The sequence below is a fragment of the Aegilops tauschii genome, chromosome 2 (genome assembly GCF_002575655.3).
Source record: "Aegilops tauschii subsp. strangulata cultivar AL8/78 chromosome 2, Aet v6.0, whole genome shotgun sequence".
NCBI lineage: Eukaryota > Viridiplantae > Streptophyta > Magnoliopsida > Poales > Poaceae > Aegilops > Aegilops tauschii.
Window position 1 is genome coordinate 56831335 of NC_053036.3, and position 21826 is coordinate 56853160.

At 44.4% G+C, this 21826-nt stretch overlaps 2 protein-coding genes across 2 annotated transcripts; one reads left to right on the plus strand and one right to left on the minus strand.

Moving 5' to 3' along the window:
- Positions 1 to 12230: 12230 nt before the first annotated feature.
- On the minus strand, positions 12231 to 12683 carry LOC109782696 (uncharacterized). Its single transcript, XM_020341313.1, has one exon. The coding sequence runs from the start codon at positions 12681 to 12683 to the stop codon at positions 12231 to 12233; it is 453 nt and encodes a 150-aa protein (XP_020196902.1).
- Positions 12684 to 18473: 5790 nt separating this feature from the next.
- Positions 18474 to 21303, plus strand: LOC109782698 ((+)-neomenthol dehydrogenase). Its single transcript, XM_020341315.3, has 6 exons — positions 18474 to 18735; positions 19085 to 19123; positions 19209 to 19455; positions 19542 to 19619; positions 20436 to 20621; positions 20714 to 21303. Exons 1-6 carry the CDS (start codon positions 18536 to 18538, stop codon positions 21092 to 21094), a joined length of 1131 nt encoding a protein of 376 aa, XP_020196904.1. The 5' UTR covers positions 18474 to 18535; the 3' UTR covers positions 21095 to 21303.
- Positions 21304 to 21826: the final 523 nt, after the last annotated feature.

Consider the following 21826-nt stretch of genomic DNA (forward strand, 5'->3'; position numbering starts at 1 on the left):
AGCTCCTCTCTCATAATAATTACAAGTAGGAGCAGCAAGCACATGCATATTATATTCATCAAAATCATCATGTGCAACGGTAAAAGGCAACCATCAATATAATCCTTAATAAGTGCAAACTTCTCCGATATAGTGTAGTTTGGAGAATTCAGAAAGATAAGAGGACTATCATGTGTGGGTGCAATAGCAACAATTTCATATTTAACATAAGGAACTATAGCAAGTTCATCTCCATAAGCATCATTCATATTGGCATCATGGCCACAAGCATAGAAAGCATCATCAAAAAGGGATATTTCAAAAGAATCAACGGGATCATAACAATCATCATAGCAATCATCCTTCGGTAAGCACGAAGGGAAAATAAACAATGTATGAGTTGAAGAGTTACTCTCATTAGAAGGTGGGCACGAGTAGCTAATCCAGTCTTCTTCCTTTTGTTCTTCGCTCTCCTCATCATCTTTTTCATCCAATGAGCTCACAGTTTCATCAATTTCTTCTTCCATAGACTCCTGCAAAATATTAGTCTCTTCTTGGACAGCGGAGGAGTCCTCAATATATGGTATAACATAGGCATTAGAAGCGTAATTATCATAACAGTATTCAAGTATGGCAAAATTTTCAGACTTGTAAAGAGTAGCATCATACTTTTCAATCAAAGAAGCAATTTCATAAGCACCCTTAAAAGCAACAAATTCTTCAATTTGTTGAACATCATAGTAATTATAAACACCCTTAGCATAATAAAATACGATTCCATTGTCACTAAACAAACATTGGTAGGGAAGGTGTTTCTTAGGGTCTTCAGAACAACAAGTAATATCATATATTTCGCATAAATTCCAAGCATAGCATCGCAAACGATGAATTTGATCCAGTAAACGTTTCCCTTTTTCAGATATGCGGTGTCGCACATAACAAGCATGCTCATCTAAAGATTTGCCCTCAACTAAGCTAGTTGGGGTTTCAGCACGAGCACATAGGGATCGAAGATGATCCAAGTAATAAGCTTCAGGAGTGTGATAGATTTTGAGTGGTTCTTCAACCATTGGTTCAGTAGGTACAACTAATTTTTTTGGTATTTTGCGTTTCCTACCCATAACTAAAGATAGAAAACAGCTAAGAACAGCAAATAAAAATTACTTAGGGATAAAGCAAACAAGCACACACGAGATTATTCACCCCACGCTATAACTCCCCGGCAACGGCGCCAGAAAAAGGTCTTGATAACCCACAAGTATAGGGGATCAATTGTAGCCTCTTTCGATAAGTAAGAGTGTTGAACCCAACGAGGAGCTAAAGGTAGAACAAATATTCCCACAAGTTCTATCTACCACCGATACAACTCTACGCACGCTTAACGTTCGCTTTACCTAGAACAAGTATGAAACTAGAAGTACTTTGTAGGTATTTTTGGATAGGTTTGCAAGATAATAAAGAGCGCGTAAATAAAAACTAGGGGCTGTTTAGGTAAAGACACAACTAAATTATTTAGTATAGCGAGTGTGGAAAAGTGGTGGTAGGAGTTGCGAAATTGTCCCTAAGCAATTGACTACTTTACTAGACCGATGGCAAGTTTTATGTGGGAGAGGCCACTACTAGCATGTCACCCCTGACTTGGAATTCTATGCACTTATGATTGGAACTATTAGCAAGCGTCCGCAACTACTAACGTTCATTAAGGTAAAACCCAACCATAGCATTAAGATATATTGGTCCCCCTTCAATCCCGTATGCATCAATTTCTATGCTAGGTAGAAGCTTCTGTCACTCTTGCCCTCCAATACATAGTCCTATCAACATACAACTAACCCTATGGTGTGATCATATGAGCGCGCGCGTGGATCACACCATAGGGTTAGTTGTATGTTGATAGGACTATGTATTGGAGGGCAAGAGTGACAGAAGCTTCAACCTAGCATAGAAATTGATGCATACGGGATTGAAGGGGGACCAATATATCTTAATGCTATGGTTGGGTTTTACCTTAATGAACGTTAGTAGTTGCGGACGCTTGCTAATAGTTCCAATCATAAGTGCATAGAATTCCAAGTCAGGGATGACATGCTAGTAGTGGCCTCTCCCACATAAAACTTGCTATCAGTCTAGTAAAGTAGTCAATTGCTTAGGGACAATTTCGCAACTCCTACCACCACTTTTCCACACTCGCTATACTGACTAATTTAGTTGTGTCTTTACCTAAACAGCCCCTAGTTTTTATTTACGCGCTCTTTATTATCTTGCAAACCTATCCAAAAACACCTACAAAGTACTTCTAGTTTCATACTTGTTCTAGGTAAAGCGAACGTTAAGCGTGCGTAGAGTTGTATCGGTGGTCGATAGAACTTGAGGGAACATTTGTTCTACCTTTAGCTCCTTGTTGGGTTCGACACTCTTACTTATCGAAAGAGGCTACAATTGATCCCCTATACTTGTGGGTTATCAAGACCTTTTTCTGGCGTCGTTGCCGGGGAGTCATAGCGTGGGGTGAATATTCTCGTGTGTGCTTGCTTTATTTATCACTAAGTAATTTGTATTTTCTGTTCTTAGTTGTTCTTTATCTTTAGTTATGGATATGGAACACGAAATACCAAAAAATTTAGGTGTACTTACTACTCATGGAGATGGGGAACCTCCTAAAACCCTCGATGATCATTATGTGATAAATATTATGTACCACTTTGATAATCCTGAGAAAACCTCATTCAATTATGTAATGGGAGACACGTTGGACCAACGTGAATACTTTAGGGATTATCGCTTGACTCAAAAAGGGAAACTATTATGGGATAAAATTTATATGTTGAAGTGGTATGCTCGGCAAGTATGCTTGAGATATGATTATACTTGTTGCTCTAGGATGAAGGCTCCACACCTTCCCTTTTCATGCAAATTTAATGATAATGAAACCTTGGCTTCTTATGCTAGAGGTATATATGATTACTATGATGTGGAACAAATAGAAGAATTTGTTGCTTTTATGGGTGCTTATGAAATTGAATCTATGTTCAAAGAGTTTGAAAATCTTTATGATGTTGTTTATAGACCTGAAAATTTAGCTATCCTTAAATATTTTTATGCCATTTATGAATTCAATTCCGATATTGATGCATTTATTGAGAAAGTCTCCGCTGTCCAAGAAGAGACTAATATTTTGCAGGAATCTATGGAAGAAGAAATTGATGAAACTGTGAGCTCATTGGATGAAAAAGATGATGAGGAGAGCGAAGAACAAAAGGAGGAAGAGCAGATTAGCTGCCCGTGCCCACCTTCTAATGAGAGTAACTCTTCAACTCATACATTGTTTAACTTCCCTTCGTGCTTACCGAAGGATGATTGCTATGATGATTGTTATGATCCCGTTGATTCTTTTGAAATATCCCTTTTTGATGATGCTTGCTATGCTTGTGGCCAAGATGCCAATATGAATTATACTTATGGAGATGAACTTGCTATAGTTCCTTATGTTAAACATGAAATTGTTGCTATTGCACCCACGCATGATAGTCCTATTATCTTTTTGAATTATCCCGATTACACTATATCGGAGAAGTATTCCCTTATGAAGGATTATATTGATGGGTTGCCTTTTACCGTTGCACATGATGATTCTGATGAATATAATATGCATGTGCTTGCTGCTCCTACTTGCAATTATTATGAGAGAGGAACTATATCTCCACCTCTCTATGTTTCCAATACGATAAAATTGCAAGAAACTGTTTATACTATGCATTGGCCTTTACTAGGTGTTCATGAATTGTTCTTTTATGACATGCCGATGCATAGGAAGAGAGTTAGACTTCGTCATTACATGATACATGTTACTACGTGCTCACTACTAAATTACAAGTCATTGTTAATTAAAATTGGCTTTGATATACCTTGGGATCCGGGTGGATCCATTACTTGAGCACTATATGCCTAGCTTAATGGCTTTAAAGAAAGCGCTGCCAGGGAGACAACCCGGAAGTTTTAGAGAGTCATTTATTTCTGTTGAGTGCTTTCATATAGTTTAAAAACAAAAAAAATAAAGAGGGGAACCCAAAACTTTTCAAAAAGAAAAGTGAAAGTGAGATAGACGAGCATTGTGAAAGTGGGGGACGTCCGTGAACTTTGTTCATGCTCACGGAAACTTTGTGAATCTTGATTACAGAGACTTTTCAACAAAAATAATTTTCCCCTTGTACAATTCCATTGTATTATAAAAATAATGTGCCAAGGTTTGCCTTTAGGATGTTTACAATGCTTGTTGGCTTGTACGGTGCAGGACAGAAACTTTGGCTGTAGTGCGCGATTTTACATTTTTTACTGGAACGTAAAATGGTTCTGAAACTTTTTGCACTGTCTTTCTATACAAATTGTTTATTTTTCCTAATTTTGGCAGAATTTTTCAAGTATCAGAAGTATGGTGAATGTTCAGATTATTACAGACAGTTCTGTTTTAGACAGATTCTGTTTTTGATGCATAGTTTGCTTATTTTGATGAAACTATCGATTTATATCAGTGGATTAAGCCATGAAAAGGTTATATTACAGTAGCTATAATGCAAAAACAAAATATGAATTGGTTTGCAACAGTACTTAGAGTAGTGATTTGCTTTATTATACTAACGGATCTTACCGAGTTTTCTGTTGAAGTTTTGTGTGGATGAAGTGTTCGATGATCGAGAAGGTCTCGATATGAGGAAAAGGAGGAGAGGCAAGAGCTCAAGCTTGGGGATGCCCAAGGCACCCCAAGTAAATATTCAAGGAGACTCAAGCATCTAAGCTTGGGGATGCCCCGGAAGGCATCCCCTCTTTCTTCAACAAGTATCGGTATATTTTCGGATTCGTTTCGTTCATGCGATATGTGCAATCTTGGAGCGTCTTTTGCATTTAGTTTTCATTTTTATTTTATGCACCATGCTGGTATGAGATGGTCCTTGGTTGCTTTATAGAATGTTTCATGTGCTTCACTTATATTATTTGAAGTTTGGATTGCCTGTTTCTCTCCACATAGAAAACCGCCATTTGTAGAATGCTCTTTTGCTTCACTTATATTTGTTAGAGCGTGGGCATATCTTTTGTAGAAAGAATTAAACTCTCTTGATTCACTTATATCTATTTAGAGAGTTGACAGGAATTGGTCATTCACATGGTTAGTCATAAAATCCTACATAAAACTTGTAGATCACTGAATATGATATGTTTGATTCCTTGCAATAGTTTTGCGATATAAAGATGGTGATATTAGAGTCATGCTAGTGGGTAGTTGTAGATTAGTAGAAATACTTGTGTTGAGGTTTGTGATTCCCGTAGCATGCACGTGTGGTGAACCGTTATGTAACGAAGTCGGAGCATGAGGTATTTATTGATTGTCTTCCTTATGAGTGGCGGTCGGGGACGAGTGATGGTCTTTTCCTACCAATCTATCCCCCTAGGGGCATGCGTAGTAGTACTTTGCTTTGAGGGCTAATAAAATTTTGCAATAAGTATATGAGTTCTTTATGACTAATGTGAGTCCATGGATTATACGCACTCTCACCCTTCCATCATTGCTAGCCTCTTCGGTACCGTGCATTGCCCTTTCTCACCTCGAGAGTTGGTGCAAACTTCGCCGGTGCATCCAAACCCCGTGATACAATACGCTCTATCACACATAAGCCTTCTTTTATCTTCCTCAAAACAGCCACCATACCTACCTATCATGGCATTTCCATAGCCATTCCGAGATATATTGCCATGCAACCTCCATCATCATCATATACATGACTTGAGCATTTATTGTCATATTGCTTTGCATGATCGTAAGATAGCTAGCATGATATTTTCATGGCTTGTCCATTTTTTGATATCTTTGCTACGCTAGATCATTGCACATCTCGGTACACCGCCGAAGGCATTCATATAGAATCATACTTTGTTCTAGATATCGAGTTGTAAGTAAATAAAAGTGTGATGATCATCATTATTAGAACATTGTCCCATGTGAGTTTATCAAAATAAAAGATGCCAAAGAAGCCCAAATAAAAAAAGAGGCCAAAGAAGCCCACCAAAAAAAATATAAAAATATGAGAAAAATAAAAAAATGAGAGAAAAAGAGAGAAGGAGCAATGTTACTATCCTTTTACCACACTTGTGCTTCAGAGTAGCACCATGTTCTTCATATAGAGAGTCTCTTGAGTTATCACTTTCATATACTAGTGGGAATTTTCATTATAGAACTTGGCTTGTATATTCCGATGATGGGCTTCCTCAAATGCCCGAGGTCTTCATGAGCAAGCAAGTTGGATGCACACCCACTTAGTTTCAGTTTGAGCTTTCATACACTTATAGCTCTAGTGCATCCGTTGCATGGCAATCCCTACTCCTCACATTGACATCAATTGATGGGCATCTCCATAGCCCGTTTATTAGCCGCGTCGATGTGAGACTTTCTCCTTTTTTGTCTTCTCCACATAACCCCCATCATATTATTCTATTCCACCTATAGTGCTATGTCCATGGATTGCGCTCATGTATTGTGTGAGGGTTGAAAAAGCTGAAGCGCGTTAAAAAGTATGAACCAATTGCTCGGCTTGTCATTGGGGTTGTGCATGATTTGAATATTTTGTGTGGTGAAGATGGAGCATAGCCAGACTATATGATTTTGTAGGGATAACTTTCTTTGGACTTGTTATTTTGAAAAGACATGATTGCTTTATTAGTAGGCTTGAAGTATTATTGTGTTTATGTCAAATGATAGACTATTGCTTTGAATCACTCGTGTCTTGATATTCATGCCATGATTAGATTACATGATCAAGATTATGCTAGGTAGCATTCCACATCAAAAATTATCTTTTTATCATTTTCCTACTCGAGGGCGAGCAGGAATTAAGCTTGGGGATGCTGATACGTCTCCGTCGTATCTATAATTTTTGATTGTTCCATGCCAATATTCTACAACTTTCATATAATTTTGGCAACTTTTTATACTATTTTTGGGACTAACATATTGATCCAGTGCCCAGTGCCAGTTCCTGTTTGTTGCATGTTTTATGTTTCGTAGAAACCCCATATCAAACGGAATCCAAACGGGATAAAAACGGACGGAAAATATTTTTCGAATATTTGGAGAATATGGGAAGAAGAATCAACGCGAGACGGTGCCCGAGGGGGCCACGAGGCAGGGGGGCACGCCCCAGGGGGTCAGGCGCGCCCTGGACCCTCATGGCCACCCCGTAAGGCGGTTGGAGCCCTTTTTTCGCCGCAAGAAAGCTAATTTTCGGATAGAGACCGTGTCCAAAATTCAGCCCAATCGGAAATACGGATCTCCGGTTATAAAAGAAACGGTGAAAGGCCAGATCTGAGAACGCAGAAACAGAGAGAGACAGAGAGGCAGATCCAATCTCGGAGGGGCTCTCGCCCCTCCCATGCCATGGAGGCCAAGGACCAGAGGGGAAACCCTTCTCCCATATAGGGAGGAGGTCAAGGAAGAAGAAGAAGAAGGGGGCCCCTCTCCCCCTCTCTTCCGGTGGCGCCGGAACGCTGCCGTGGCCACCATCATCATCACCGCGATCTTCACCAACACCTCTGCCATCTTCACCAACATCTCCATCACCTTCCCCCCTCTATCTACAGCGGTCCACTCTCCCGCAACCCGTTGTACCCTCTACTTTAACATGGTGCTTTATGCTTCATATTATTATCCAATGATGTGTTGCCATCCTATGATGTCTGAGTAGATTTTCGTTGTCCTATCGGTGGTTGATGAATTGCTATGATTGATTTAATTTGCTTGTGGTTATGTTGTTGTCCTTTGGTGTGTTGGGGATCGTAGCAGAATTTTAAAATTTTCCTACGCTCACCAAGATCCATGTATGGAGTATACTAGCAACGAGGGGAAAGGAGTGCATCTACATACCCTTGTAGATCGCGAGCGGAAGCGTTCCAATGAACGTGGTTGATGGAGTCGTACTCGCCGTGATCCAAATCACCGATGACCGAGTGCCGAACGGACGGCACCTCCGCGTTCAACACACGTACGGTGCAGCGACGTCTCCTCCTTCTTGATCTAGCAAGGGGGAAGGAGAGGTTGATGGAGATCCAGCAACACGACGGCGTGGTGGTGGATGTAGCGGGATGTCGGCAGGGCTTCGCCGAGCTTCTGCGAGAGAGAGAGGTGTAGCAGGGGAGCAGGGAGGCACCCAAGGCTGTTGTATTGCTGCCCTCCCTCCCCCCTTTATATAGGCCCCCTGGGAGGGGGGGCGCCGGCCAAGACCCATCTAGATGGGGGGGGCGGTGGCCAAGGGGGGTAACTTACCCCCCAAGTCAAGTGGGGCGCCCCCCCACCCTAGGGTTTCCAACCCTAGGCGCAGGGGGGAGGCCCATGGGGGGCGCCCCAGCCCACTAAGGGCTGGTTCCCTTCCACTTCAGCCCATGGGGCCCTCCGGGATAGGTGACCCCACCCGGTGGACCCCCGGGACCCTTCCGGTGGTCCCGGTACAATACCGATAACCCCCGAAACTTTCCCGGTGGCTGAAACTGGACTTCCTATATATAATTCTTCACCTACGGACCATTCCGGAACTCCTCGTGACGTCCGGGATCTCATCCGGGACTTCGAACAACTTTCGGGTTTCCGCATACTCATATCTCTACAACCCTAGCGTCACCGAACCTTAAGCGTGTAGACCCTACGGGTTCGGGAGACATGCAGACATGACCGAGACGCCTCTCCGGTCAATAACCAACAGCGGGATCTGGATACCCATGTTGGCTCCCACATGTTCCACGATGATCTCATCGGATGAACCACGATGTCGAGGGTTCAATCAATCCCGTATACAACTCCCTTTGTCAATCGGTATGTTACTTGCCCGAGATTCGATCGTCGGTATCCCAATACCTTGTTCAATCTCGTTACCGGCAAGTCTCTTTACTCGTACCGCAATGCATGATCCCGTGACTAACACCTTAGTCACATTGAGCTCATTATGATGATGCATTACCGAGTGGGCCCAGAGATACCTCCCCGTCACACGGAGGGACAAATCCCAGTCTCGATCCGTGCCAACCCAACAGACACTTTCGGAGATACCCGTAATGCACCTTTATAGTCACCCAATTACGTTGTGACGTTTGGCACACCCAAAGTACTCCTACGGTATCCGGGAGTTGCACGATCTCATGGTCTAAGGAAAAGACACTTGACATTGGAAAAGCTCTAGCAAACGAACTACACGATCTTTGAGCTACGCTTAGGATTGGGACTTGTCCATCACATCATTCTCCTAATGATGTGATCCCGTTATCAATGACATCCAATGTCCATAGTCAGGAAACCATGACTATCTGTTGATCAACGAGCTAGTCAACTAGAGGCCTACTAGGGACACGTTGTGGTCTATGTATTCACACATGTATTACGATTTCCGGATAACACAATTATAGCATGAACAATAGACAATTACCATGAACAAAGAAATATAATAATAACCATTTATTATTGCCTCTAGGGCATATTTCCAACATGGTGCCCATCATATGAGCGCGCGCGTGGATCACACCATAGGGTTAGTTGTATGTTGATAGGACTATGTATTGGAGGGCAAGAGTGACAGAAGCTTCAACCTAGCATAGAAATTGATGCATACGGGATTGAAGGGGGACCAATATATCTTAATGCTATGGTTGGGTTTTACCTTAATGAAAGTTAGTAGTTGCGGACGCTTGCTAATAGTTCCAATCATAAGTGCATAGAATTCCAAGTCATGGATGACATGCTAGCAGTGGCCTCTCCCACATAAAACTTGCTATCGGTCTAGTAAAGTAGTCAATTGCTTAGGGACAATTTCGCAACTCCTACCAGCACTTTTCCACACTCGCTATACTAACTTTATTGCTTCTTTATCTAAACAGCCCCTACTTTTTATTTACGCGCTCTTTATTTTCTTGCAAACCTATCCAACAACACCTACAAAGTATTTCTAGTTTCATACTTGTTCTAGGTAAAGCGAACGTTAAGCGTGCGTAAAGTTGTATGAGTGGTCGATAGAACTTGAGGGAATATTTGTTCTACCTTTAGCTCCTCGTTGGGTTCAACACTCTTACTTATCGAAAGAGGCTACAATTGATCCCCTATACTTGTGGGTTATCAGGCACTGGATCAATATGTTAGTCCCAAAAATAGTATAAAAAGTTATCAAAAGCGTATGAAAGTTGAATAATATTGGCATGGAAAAATTAAAAATTATAGATACGACGGAGACGTATCAACGGGGTAGCCGTCGACAAAACCTGCTGAAAGGGAAAAACACCTTCATCAAAGTAAAGATGCCGTGCGATGAGCACACGACGAGAGACCGGGTCGAAGCAGCGAAAACCTTTGGTGTTGGGTTGATAGCCAAGAAAGACACAAGCGAGAGAGCGTGGTGCAAGTTTGTGTGGCGTGGTAGTGGTGATATTGGGATAACACAAGCAACCAAAGACTTGAAGATCGTCATAGGATGGAGGAGACCGGAACAGAAGATGATGAGGGGTATAGTTCCAGCGTGGTTTGCAAGGTCGGATGTTGAGAAGGAGAGTGGCGGTGGCGAGAGCATCGGGCCAAAAGCGAGGCAGCATGTGTGCATGAAAGAGCAAAGCACGGACACTCTCATTGAGGGTGCGGAGAACACGTTCGTTACGTCTGTTTCGTTGTGATGTGTATGGACAGGTTAAGCAAAATATGGTGCCATGAGTGGAAAGAAGATGTCGAATGGCGAGGTTATCAAATTCTTTTCCGTTATCGGTTTGAAGATGAGCAATGGTGCGATGAAAGTGGGTGTTGACGTAGGCATAAAAGGAGTGGAGAATGGAGGCGACGTCGGATTTGCGGCGTAACGGAAAAGTCCAAGTGAAGTGAGAAAATCATCTAAAATCACAAGATAATATGATAAACCCGAATTGCTAGGCACTGGAGATGTCCAAACATCACAATGAATAACATCAAAAGGAAAAGTAGCAATTGATGAAGATGAAGAAAACGGTAGAAGAACGTGTTTTCCTATGCGGCAAGCATGACAAGTGTGAGCCGCTGATTTATTACATGAAAAGGGAAAAGTGCTCAAAATTTTATGGAGAGTGTCGGCGCCGGGATGACCGAGACGAGCGTGCCAAAGCGAAACATCTGCATGAAGTGCAACCGGGCCGCCGCGTGTAGAAGCACCGCATGGATAGAGATCATCGGGAGAGTCACATCGGTGCAGAACCCTCCGGGAGCGAGCATCCTTAACAGAAAAACCGAGAGCGTCAAACTCAACAGTGACATGATTTTCACGAGTAAGAGTACGAATAGAACAGAGGTTTTTAATTAAGGATGGTGAAACAAGCACATTATTGAGAGTTAAAGAAGAAGAGGGTAACGGAAGGGAGGATGAACCACGATGAGTGATGAGAAGAGAGCTCCCATCACCAACCATGATGCGCGAGGAGAAGGGATAGGGGGAGGCACGAGATAAGATACCAGGGTTAGAGGCCATGTGAGCAGCGGCGCCGGTGTCCATGTACCAATCGCCGCCTCCGTTGTAGGTGCTCGGCGAGGGGGCAGCATGGAGAGCGGAGAGGAGCGCCGGGTCGTAGACCGGAGGAGCGCCGCCATATGCACCATAGCCCGGAGGGCCGCCGTACGCCGAGGGACCACCGTAGGCCGATGGGCCACCATAGGCCGCAGCGGCGCCGTACGCGGCGGGAACCGGCGTGGTCAACAGCGCTTGGGGAGGAGTCGGCCGTGGTCCGAGAATACCTGGAGCCGGTGGGCGGGGAACGGGCATAGAGTAGGCATGCACGTCACCCGTCCATGGGTTATACCCCGAGAGCCAAGGCGGAGGAGGAGGAGCCGCGGCGGGTGCGGGAGGGCGCAGCGTCGTGTTGGAGTTGCGGCCCCGGCCCCCGCGACCCTTCTGCTTGCGGCCGCCGGAGGGCGCGGGCACGGGTGGCGGGGCAGGAGCAGAAGCGCGCGGCCCCGGCTGAGTTGGGGAAGCACCGTGGCGGGCGGCGACGCCAACGTGAAGGGCAGCGTGGTTGGCCTGCCGGGTAGAGTGGCGGAGGCGCTTCTCCTCCATACGAAGGTACGTGACCGCCTTCGCGTACGTCGGCGTGACGAGGGAGAGGTTGGCGGCGGACTGGCTGAGGTCGGGGTGGAGGCCCCAAAGGAGGATGGTGAGGAGGACGGAGTCGTCGATGTTCATGCCGATGTCGCGCAGCTCGCCGGCGAGAACCTTCAGCTACGTGCAGTACTCATCGATCGAAAGATCGTTTTGGTGCATAGTGAAGAATTCACCTTGGAGGAAGACACGGCGTTGGAGCTGATTGTCGAGGAAGAGATCGCACAGCCGTGTCCACATGGCGTACGCCGAGGGGTCACGGGAGTTCATCATGTTGAAGAGGCCTGGAGGGATGGTGAGGAAGAGCCACTTGATGATGCAGGCGTCCACGGCAAGCCACTCGTCGTCGTCCTTCATGTCACGGAAGTCGACGCTCTCAATAACGTGCTCGATGAGACGGTAGGAGCGGAACAAAAGCGCGAAGTAGGTGCGCCATGCGTTGTAGGACGGCGAGTCGAGGTCGAGGATGACGGGCACATGATCCTTGATGTGGAGCTCATTGAGACGATCCGAGGTGAACATGGCACCGGCAAAGGAGCCGGCGTCAGATGGGTCGGCCTTGGAGCGAGACATGGTGGAGGAGGAGGGTGGTGCGGTTAGGGTTTTGGAAGGTGGTGGTGGGAGAAGATGGCAGCCGCAGAAAGCAGCGGCTGCGTGGGAAGGGAAGGGAGGGTGGCGGCTGCGAGGAGAGACAGCGGTGGGTGTAGGGTTTGGGAGAGGAAGGGAGGTTGGTGGCTGTGAGGAGAGGCAGCGGTGGGTTTAGGGTTTTGGAATGGGTGCGGCGGCTGCTACGGGAGAGAAGCGGTGGCGGCGGGGTTGGGTGAGTTGCGGTGGCTGCGGCTGCAGGACATGCGGCGGCGGCCTAGGGTTGAGGTGGCGCGGCGGCGGCGGCTACAGGGAGATGCGGCCACAGTGGCGGCGCAGGGCGGAAGCGATGAAGATCGTAGGGTAAACTGATACCATGTGGAAAGGTGTAGGATGCAACTCATTGTATTCCATGGAGTAGGTTACAATATATACACAGGATGTCTTACGTGACAAGGAAACTAATCCTACCATATCACTAGAAGTCAGCTATATAAGGCTAGAGAAGATAGAAATAGCAATACAAGATATGGCACGTTCAACACATAGAAATTTTGTACATTATTCTTATTTAGTCTCCATTAGTTTCGTCGCATGTGTATTTAAATTTTGTCCACATTGGATAAATTAAGTTTGGAGGTCTTGAAAGAAAAAAAATTAATTGAGGAGCAGAGCTCCTAATTTAATTCGCTCCATGGGAGTCCAAATCCCCCAAACAAAAGCTTTTTAAAACACCCACAACACTCACCACTCTCTCGACCCCTCAGGGTGGGCAGCGGATAAATAAACTCGTGACCCAACGCCCAAAACAGAACATCTCACCAACGTTCACTAGCAAGAAACAAAACAAAACAAAACATCTCAGCCAGAAAGACTTAAGTTATACTAAAAAATTTGGCGTATAATTTTGTATTCGTGCATTTTAAAACCTACAATTTTGTTTGTTTTAGAATGTACTTTAGAGTTTAAAAATACACAATTGGGTTGTCTATATATTTTAGAGCATATAGTTGCACATTTCTTACTTATTTTTTGCAATTTGGGATTTATAGTTGCAAATTTCTAAAACTTACTACTGCATAGAAATTCTGTACATTATTCCTATTTAGTCCCCATTAGTTTCGTCGCATGTGTATTTAAATTTTGTCCACATTGGATAAATGAAGTTTGGAGGCCTTGAAAGAAAAAATAATAATTGAGGAGTAGAGCTCCTAATTTAACTCGCTCCATGGGAGTCCAAATCCCCCAAACAAAAGCTTTTTAAAACACCCACAACACTCACCGCACTCTCGACCCCTTAGGGTGGGCAGCAGATAAATAAACTGGGCCGAAAGTTCGCAAGCATGGTCTCAATATCCGAGTGGTCCGAATCGGAGAGCAAGAACTTCTCGCACGGGCTCAACTCCATCTACATGCGCACCGGCGCGTCAAATTAACTATACCGCTCGCAAAAATCACAACAAAACGCACTAACCGGTGGCGGACGCGGCGGGTGATCCCGGCCGGCGACGAAGAGGCGGGCCTGACGGTGGTCGATCCCCGGCCGCGGCAGCGACGAGGGCGGCTCTTCTCGCCGGATCCGGGGGGGGGGGGGGGTCGGTGCAGCGTCTCGGCGCGGGAGGGTGTGGGGCGGCCCCGCGGACCGATTCCGCCCGCAGATTTGGCCGGAATCGCCGGCGGCGGGCGGGCGGAAGCAAGGGTGGTCGGCGGCGGAAGGAGGAGGGAAAGCACGCGGGCTGAAATGTCCCTCCTGCCAACTGCTTCTCTGTGATGTAGGGCACCGCATCCGCGAGGGGGAACCCGCGTATTCCCGTGTTGGGGTCGGGATTTTGCCGCGCCCCTCAAAAAACTTGCGTAAGCGTCCACACACAACTGTCCCCCCCCCCCCCCCCCCCCCCCCCCTCCCCCCCATCATTTAACTTGACATGTCTACGAAGTTTTTAAAAAAGAAAAGTGACAAGTACTTGCAATTGTTGCCAGAAACATACTGGCGATACAATGTTTCTATTTGATGCTGGTTTAGTAGTACTAGGGGTTGACCTGAGGGGGAAAGCAGAATGAACCGGGGCCAGGACAAGAAATTAGAGGGTTGCCGTACGCATAGGCAGTCCTTTGCCTTTTTTCACATGTTAATTTCCATACCAACATGACTATTGGCTGGTCCTACCCACATGTTGCAGTCCTGCAACAACTGTTGGGGAGGCCAGTCTTGAGGCAGGCAGGCCACACATTAACTTATCCAGATCGACCTCGCTGCCATTACCAGGCTGGTTTTGAGCTCGATGGATCGCGCGAACACACATATCTCTCGCAGGCCCCACGTAGGCGCGTACCATTTCGCCATGTGGATATCTTTTTTTAGGTGTCGGCAGGTTGGCCAGGTCAGCAGCCGCCTCCACAGATGCACACTGGCAAAACCAACAAAAATTAACAACGACGGCTGCCCTTTCTGATTTCCTAGTGGATCACTGCCTCTTCAACCTCAATGCCCAACCACATCCGCTCGGACTTTGGAGTGGCACAGCTGGAACATACATACGGAATATAATTGAGTAAATGAATAAATGATCCACAGGATCAGACTTTAGAAGTGAGAAAAGGACCGCACAAGTGTGCAGCTATGTTTATGGCCGGGACGTTGATGGTTGGATTAAGAACGGGGGCAAGTCAACTAGCGCCAGCAACTTGCAGGTCAGGGGTGCGTATCATACCCATGTCTCCGGCAGCAACAGCAATGGATAATTAAGCCAAAGTAATCTCACGATAGCTGCGCTTCAGTTCCCTAATAGTGCTGTCAATCAATACATAATTTGAGTTGACATACGGCCTTTCCTCCAGCCTCTGCCAAGGTCAGTGTAGGCACGAACTCACGAGGTGATCGCACGCGCTTGCTGTAACCAAGACGATCTTGCGCTGAACAACGGACGCTTCTTCCAGGGGACACGAGCAGGCCCGATGCTCGAAGAGCGCGTCCAGCCAGTGTGCCAAGCGCCGGGCACGTGCCATCTTCTCTGCCCTTCTTCTTCCGAGCGTACAGGTTCTCTGAACAACGAACTGGTAGTGGTAGGATAATGCCAATGGGATATCTCCCAGACCCAGACTGAGACTGCAGCGAGCAGAGTTACCAATCGCCAGCAACAAATGGCGCGCCTGCTCCCTTCTGGTCAGGCAGCATCTCTCTGGATTTCGTCGAATCTTAGGTAGATCGGTTGTCTCCCTGTAAGTCGCGTTCGATTCAGTTCGCTGCACAGGGACGGCATTGGAGGTCTGAATTTCTTTTTTTCTTTTTCGGGGAGGTCTGAATTTGTTGCTTGTGCTTGGATCGTGTGCAATCATGAACCTTCTGTCCACGTTCAGTTAACTTCTGGGGAATCTGGGCATGGATGCCAATGGCTTGCTAGTACTAAGATACTAACATACCTTTTTTTTTTACAATGATGACATGAAGATGATTTTTATTAAGAGTTTTGCTTTGGTAAACCCCTTTTAAAAATTTGCACGAATTTCAAAGTTACTTAAAAAGACTATCACCATATTAGCCTGTAGATCAAACATATTACATGGATTGATTTGGATACAAAAGATCATATTATCCTTTTTGATTGAAGAGATACCCTCTACTCTATGTTTTAATTTGCATTGAGATCCGTAAACTTTTCTAGACGGTGTACCAACACAAAGTTCTTATTTTAAGATAACTTCGGACTTCAGATAGCTTGTGAGCACGGGAGCTATTTCTCGCTTATTGTGAGATGCAACTCCGGCATGCCTCTGGTGCGGCGCTACTGGGTCGACCCACTACTGTAGCTCCAGCACAAGTTTTCTCTCTGTGGTTTTCTTATCGATTTTTCCATGTTTACAGCGGTTGTCTTTGTTTTTCTTTTTCTTTTTTTCTTTGGCTTTCATCAATTATCTTAGGTTTTTCAGTATCTTTTATTTCAACACATGTCTACATTTTTCATATACATCAGAAACATTTTTATACACTTTTAACATATTTCCTTTTTTGGTCTTTTTTTAACACATGTCTACATTAGTGTGATACGGCTCCTCTCTCACGTCCCTCTCGCTTGTCCACTTGTTTTTTTATGTTTTTTTCAACTTCATTTTCCTACATCGGTTTTTTTGGATAATGACGAATTCAGAAAGATCAGGAATTTAAAAAAAATGCAAAAATGAATACATATATTCGAAAACTTTGTTTTTTTAAACCCCTTTATTTTGAAAATGTTAAAGCTGTGTAAAAAATTGTTAGCACAGTTTGAAAAATGTATGTGACATTTAAAAAAATGTTAATAATGTATTTATAAATCTATCACACATGTATAGAAACATGTTCTTGATGTATATGAAAAATGTGAAATATGTATGAAAAAGTAGATATTAAAAAAAATATTGGAAAAAACATAATAAGGTATTTAAAAAAATGCCAATCTTGTACTCCCCCCGTCCCAAAATAAGTAACTCAACTTTGTACTAACTTTGTACTAAAGTTATTACAAATTTGAGTCACTTATTTTGGGACGAAGGGTTATTTTCCTGATGTATACAAAAAATCATAAAAAATTAGACATCAAAACATATATTTAAGTTTTTGTTAATTATGTACTGAAAAAATTAAACATGCATAAAAAATGTTCCTGATGTATAGAAAAAATGTACAACACACATGAAAAAAATCAGACACTAAAACATATATTTTAAGAAATTTCAATTATTCATTTCAAAAATTAAACATGTATAAAAGATGTTTCTAGTGCATACGAAAGATGTACATTGTGTGTGAAAAAATATATTTAAAAAAATTAATTATGTATTATCTCTGTATAGAAATATAAGAGCGTTCAGATCACTAAAGTAGTAATCTATACACTCTTATATATATTTTACGGACTTAAGAAATATTAGACATGTACTTGAAAAAGTTTTTTGATGTATACGAAAAATGTACTCCCTCTGTAAACTAATATAAGAGCATTTAGATCACTAAAGTAGTGATCTAAACGCTCTTATATTAGTTTACGGATGGAGTACAATGTTTTTGATGGGCCTAAAAGCCTTGTTATCTCGGCCCCTTCGTTTCCTTTCGACAACGTGGGCACCTTCACTTTCCCCACTCGCTCAGCTCGTTGACCCATCTAGATGAGCCACCACCTCGCCGCCACCACCGCTGCCGCTAGCTCGTCTCCCAGCTGCCGGCCGAGCTTAACCTCACTCCCGTCGCCGCTCCACCGACCAAGCATGTTGTTCCAGTAGATTAACTTCATTGCCACTCGCACAGAGAAGAAGCCCGCACCTTCAGTGGCTGCCGCAGCGGCGTCGCCAGTGTCACCCCTACACAGGTATTCTAAAAAATGTTAATCAGGTATTCTAAAAAATGTTTAAGTGTGTATAAATTTGTTTTTCTTATATATACGAAAAATGTACAACTTTTATGAAAAAAGTATATAACAAAACATATATTTTAGAAAATGTTATCTATTTATTTATAAAATATTAAATGTGCATAAAAATATTCTTGATGTATACAAAAAATGTACAACATGAAAAAAGTAGACATCAAATAATATATTTTAAAAATGTTAATTATAGATTTAAAAATAATTAAACATGTGTGTATAAAAAAAGTTTCTGATGTATATGAAAAATGTACTCCCTCTAATCCAAATTAATTGACGCAACTTTGTTTTTGAGGATCCACTAATTGACGCAACTTAGTACAAGTTTAGTACAATGTTTTGTATGGGCCTAAAAGCCTTGTTCTTTCGGCCCCTTCGTTTCCTTTCGAGAACGTGGGCGCCTTCACTTTCCCCACTCGCTCAGCTCGTTGACCCATCCAGATGAGCCATCACCTCGCCTCCACCACCGCCGCCGCTAGCTCGTCTCCCAGCCGCCGGCCGAGCTTAACCTCATTCCCGTCGCCGCTCCACCGACCAAGCGCGCTGTTCCAGCAGACTAACTTCGTTGCCACTCGTACAGAGAGGAAGCCCGCACCTTCAGTGGCCGCCGCAGCGGCGTCGCCGGTATCACCCCTGCACAGGTCAGGCCCCCCCTTTTTTTACCTGCAGTAAACGGTAGCAAGCAAACTGTACACGTTCGTCGGGATATAGTCGTGTAGCAGCAGATCAGGCGCAGGAAGCTGTACTGAATGTAACAACACCATCTTCGTCAGATTAGCATCTCAGATGATTCGGTCGTACCAAGTAGTTCAATAATTTGTTAAAAAAAAGTAGTTCAATGATTGGGGAAAATGCACGCACATTTTTGCATCTTTATATCAAGACCCACACATAGCATCACCACTTTTCCAGCACAACTTACTGAATTACTAGCTGCCTCTACTCCGTGAACTAACTGACGAAATAAAACATGCTTTGATGGTTCCATAGGCTCGAGGAAATGAGTGACCATGAGGCAATCCCCGAAAGGTGATAAGCATCATCTCCGAAACTCGCATTGTTTTCCTCTGACGACGACGAGCAAGGACGCTAAACTTTTCCCTGTGTGATTCAGGCTCGCTGTGGTTACTGGTGGAAACAGAGGGATCGGCATAGAGGTGTGCCGCCAGCTTGCTCTCCAAGGTGTGACGGTCATTCTCACAGCAAGGGATGAGGAAAGAGGAAAGGCTGCGGTTGAGTCCCTTTGCCGTGAATCTAACCTCTCCAACATAATCTTCCATCAGCTCGATATACTGGATGCTGGTAGTCGTGCCTCATTAGCGCGACATATCGAGACCAGATATGGGAAGCTCGACATTTTGGTAAAATCTTTGTTTCTTCTGTAGTGAATGTCTTGCCGTTTGTACTTCTATGAGACCATATGATGAAGATAGCATGGGCAGTGCAGGTGAACAATGCAGGTGTTGGAGGGGTGGCAGTAGACCAGGAAGGCCTGAGAGCTCTCAACATTGATCCTAAGATGTGGGTATGTATTTCTCAGAAAAGAGAAAAAAAATGTGGGTGTGTAGACTTGAGAATGATTTCAATACCGTCCATGAGAAAGGGGAATCAGACAGAACCATCACCCTGTAGGCTTTTGAATTTCCAAATTGAACTAAAAACTTTCTATTTGACACCTTTCCGACTTTCAGCTTTGATTTAAAATCAACTTTCAACTGATTTTCTGAACTTGTGCTTCAACCCAAATATCGGAGGGATACAGATGGGCTGATGTGGCAAAATCCGCTGATGTGGCTTCTTACATGGGAAAATGAAATGCTGATTTGGATCCATGTTAGCAAAACCAGTCTTCAAACTGCTTGAATGTTCGCTAAAATGGACATATTCCTCCCTCGTATGCCACACACTGTCTCATGGACATATGGGCTGGAACCACCTCGTTAGTGACATAATGAGGGGTTCCACAAATGTTGAGTGGCATACAATACAAGTGTGTTTAGTAATACCACTACCTTACTAAGCATTGACGCTGTTACAAAACTGATTTATCTGTTTTTATCTCAAAAGGCACATTGAATTTGAAGTGATTTTTTTGACTGATACACTACAAAATAGGTTCCTGTCCCTACTTAGTAGCATGTCTTTTAGTGATTTCTTGTAACTTGTCGACTTGCTTTGGATGGAACTTGCAAATCTTGCACAAAAGCACACATTGCATCTGTATGCCTCCTACAACTGTAGTCAGAATATTCATGCCTGATTTTGGTACAATGTGCTGATGGGAGATTTTGAATTATGTGTTTAATTACAATATCGTTTCTGATATGCCTTTCTGGTTCAGCTATCGGGGAAAGCAGCCCATCTGGTCGAATCGGTGATTATACAAACATATGACGAGGCAGTAAAATGTCTTAACACCAACTACTATGGACTGAAATGGGCAACAGAAGCTCTCCTTCCGCTACTGAAGAAATCCACATCAGGAGCAAGGATCATCAACACCTCCTCCCTTCGTTCAGAGCTGCAGGTTTATCGCTTGCTGCAACAACAACTGTAGTAAAAAATGTAAATGGCAGCTTTAGTCACTCGGCCTAACCGCACCTGTACTGTGTCCACCAGAGAATGCCGAATGAGAAGCTGCGGGAGTCCCTGCGTGACGCCGACAGCTGGGACGAGGCGCGGATTGAGGCCATGCTGAGCGAGTTCCTGGAGGACATGAAGAACGGGCGGCTGGAGGCGGCCGGGTGGCCGATGATGCTGCCGGCCTACAGCATGTCCAAGATGGTGGTGAACCTCTACACCCGTATCCTGGCGAGGCGGCACCCAGAGATGCGCATCAACTGCGTGCACCCTGGGTTCGTCAAGACGGAGATCAACTGGAACACGGGGGTCCTCCCGCCGGAGGAAGGCGCGAGGGGCGCGGTGATGCTGGCGCTGGCGCCCGGCGACGGGCCCACTGGCTGCTACTTCGATCAGACGAAGATGGGGGAGGCTTGGTGATCGATGGTTACACGAAGGGTGCCACTTTGTTTAGGTTTGCTTTTTTCCACGCTTCAGACCTTCAGTTTAGATGTTTCTTAGCTAGGCTGGTCCAGCAAACATGATTATCATTCGCCGCATTGTGAAACGCGGCTGCAATAATAAGAGGTCTCAGCTTAGATGTTTCCTGTCAAGGATTTAGTAATGCAATGTTATTACTCAGTTTCTTACGACCAGTCTATTGATGTTTGTCTGATGATATATGGGTGCCTGATCAAGGTCTGTGTTTTCATTGTAAGCCAAGCCGCGTTAGCAAGTTGTGATCCCCATTGGATCACCTTGTTCCCATACGAGACACCTCCCTCTCTTTGAGGGGTGTTGTCGGGTGGCAAGTAACTAGGGGGCCAAAGCTCAAGGCGCCCGCCTCGCTTGGTTAGATGAAAATCCTCCTGCGTTTGGTTGATCCTTCGAGATCTCTGAAGCCAAAGCCAAGCTCCTTGTAGCGTGTTTGTGTTTGTTGTATGTTGTCGTCTCATCTCCCCCCTGGAGAATCTGAGTTGTTGTTGTGCTCCTCGTGAGCTTTGTAAACTGCTCTCCCCTTCTTAATCACTGGACTGCGACGCTGTTGCTTTTCGTCAAACAAACAAAAAAAAAGTCTGTTGCTGTTAATGAAGGCGATGATGCTGTTGAGTGACTCCAGTTCAAGACCCGAATCACAACTTATCTTTCTCAGTGTTTCTCCTCTGTACATGC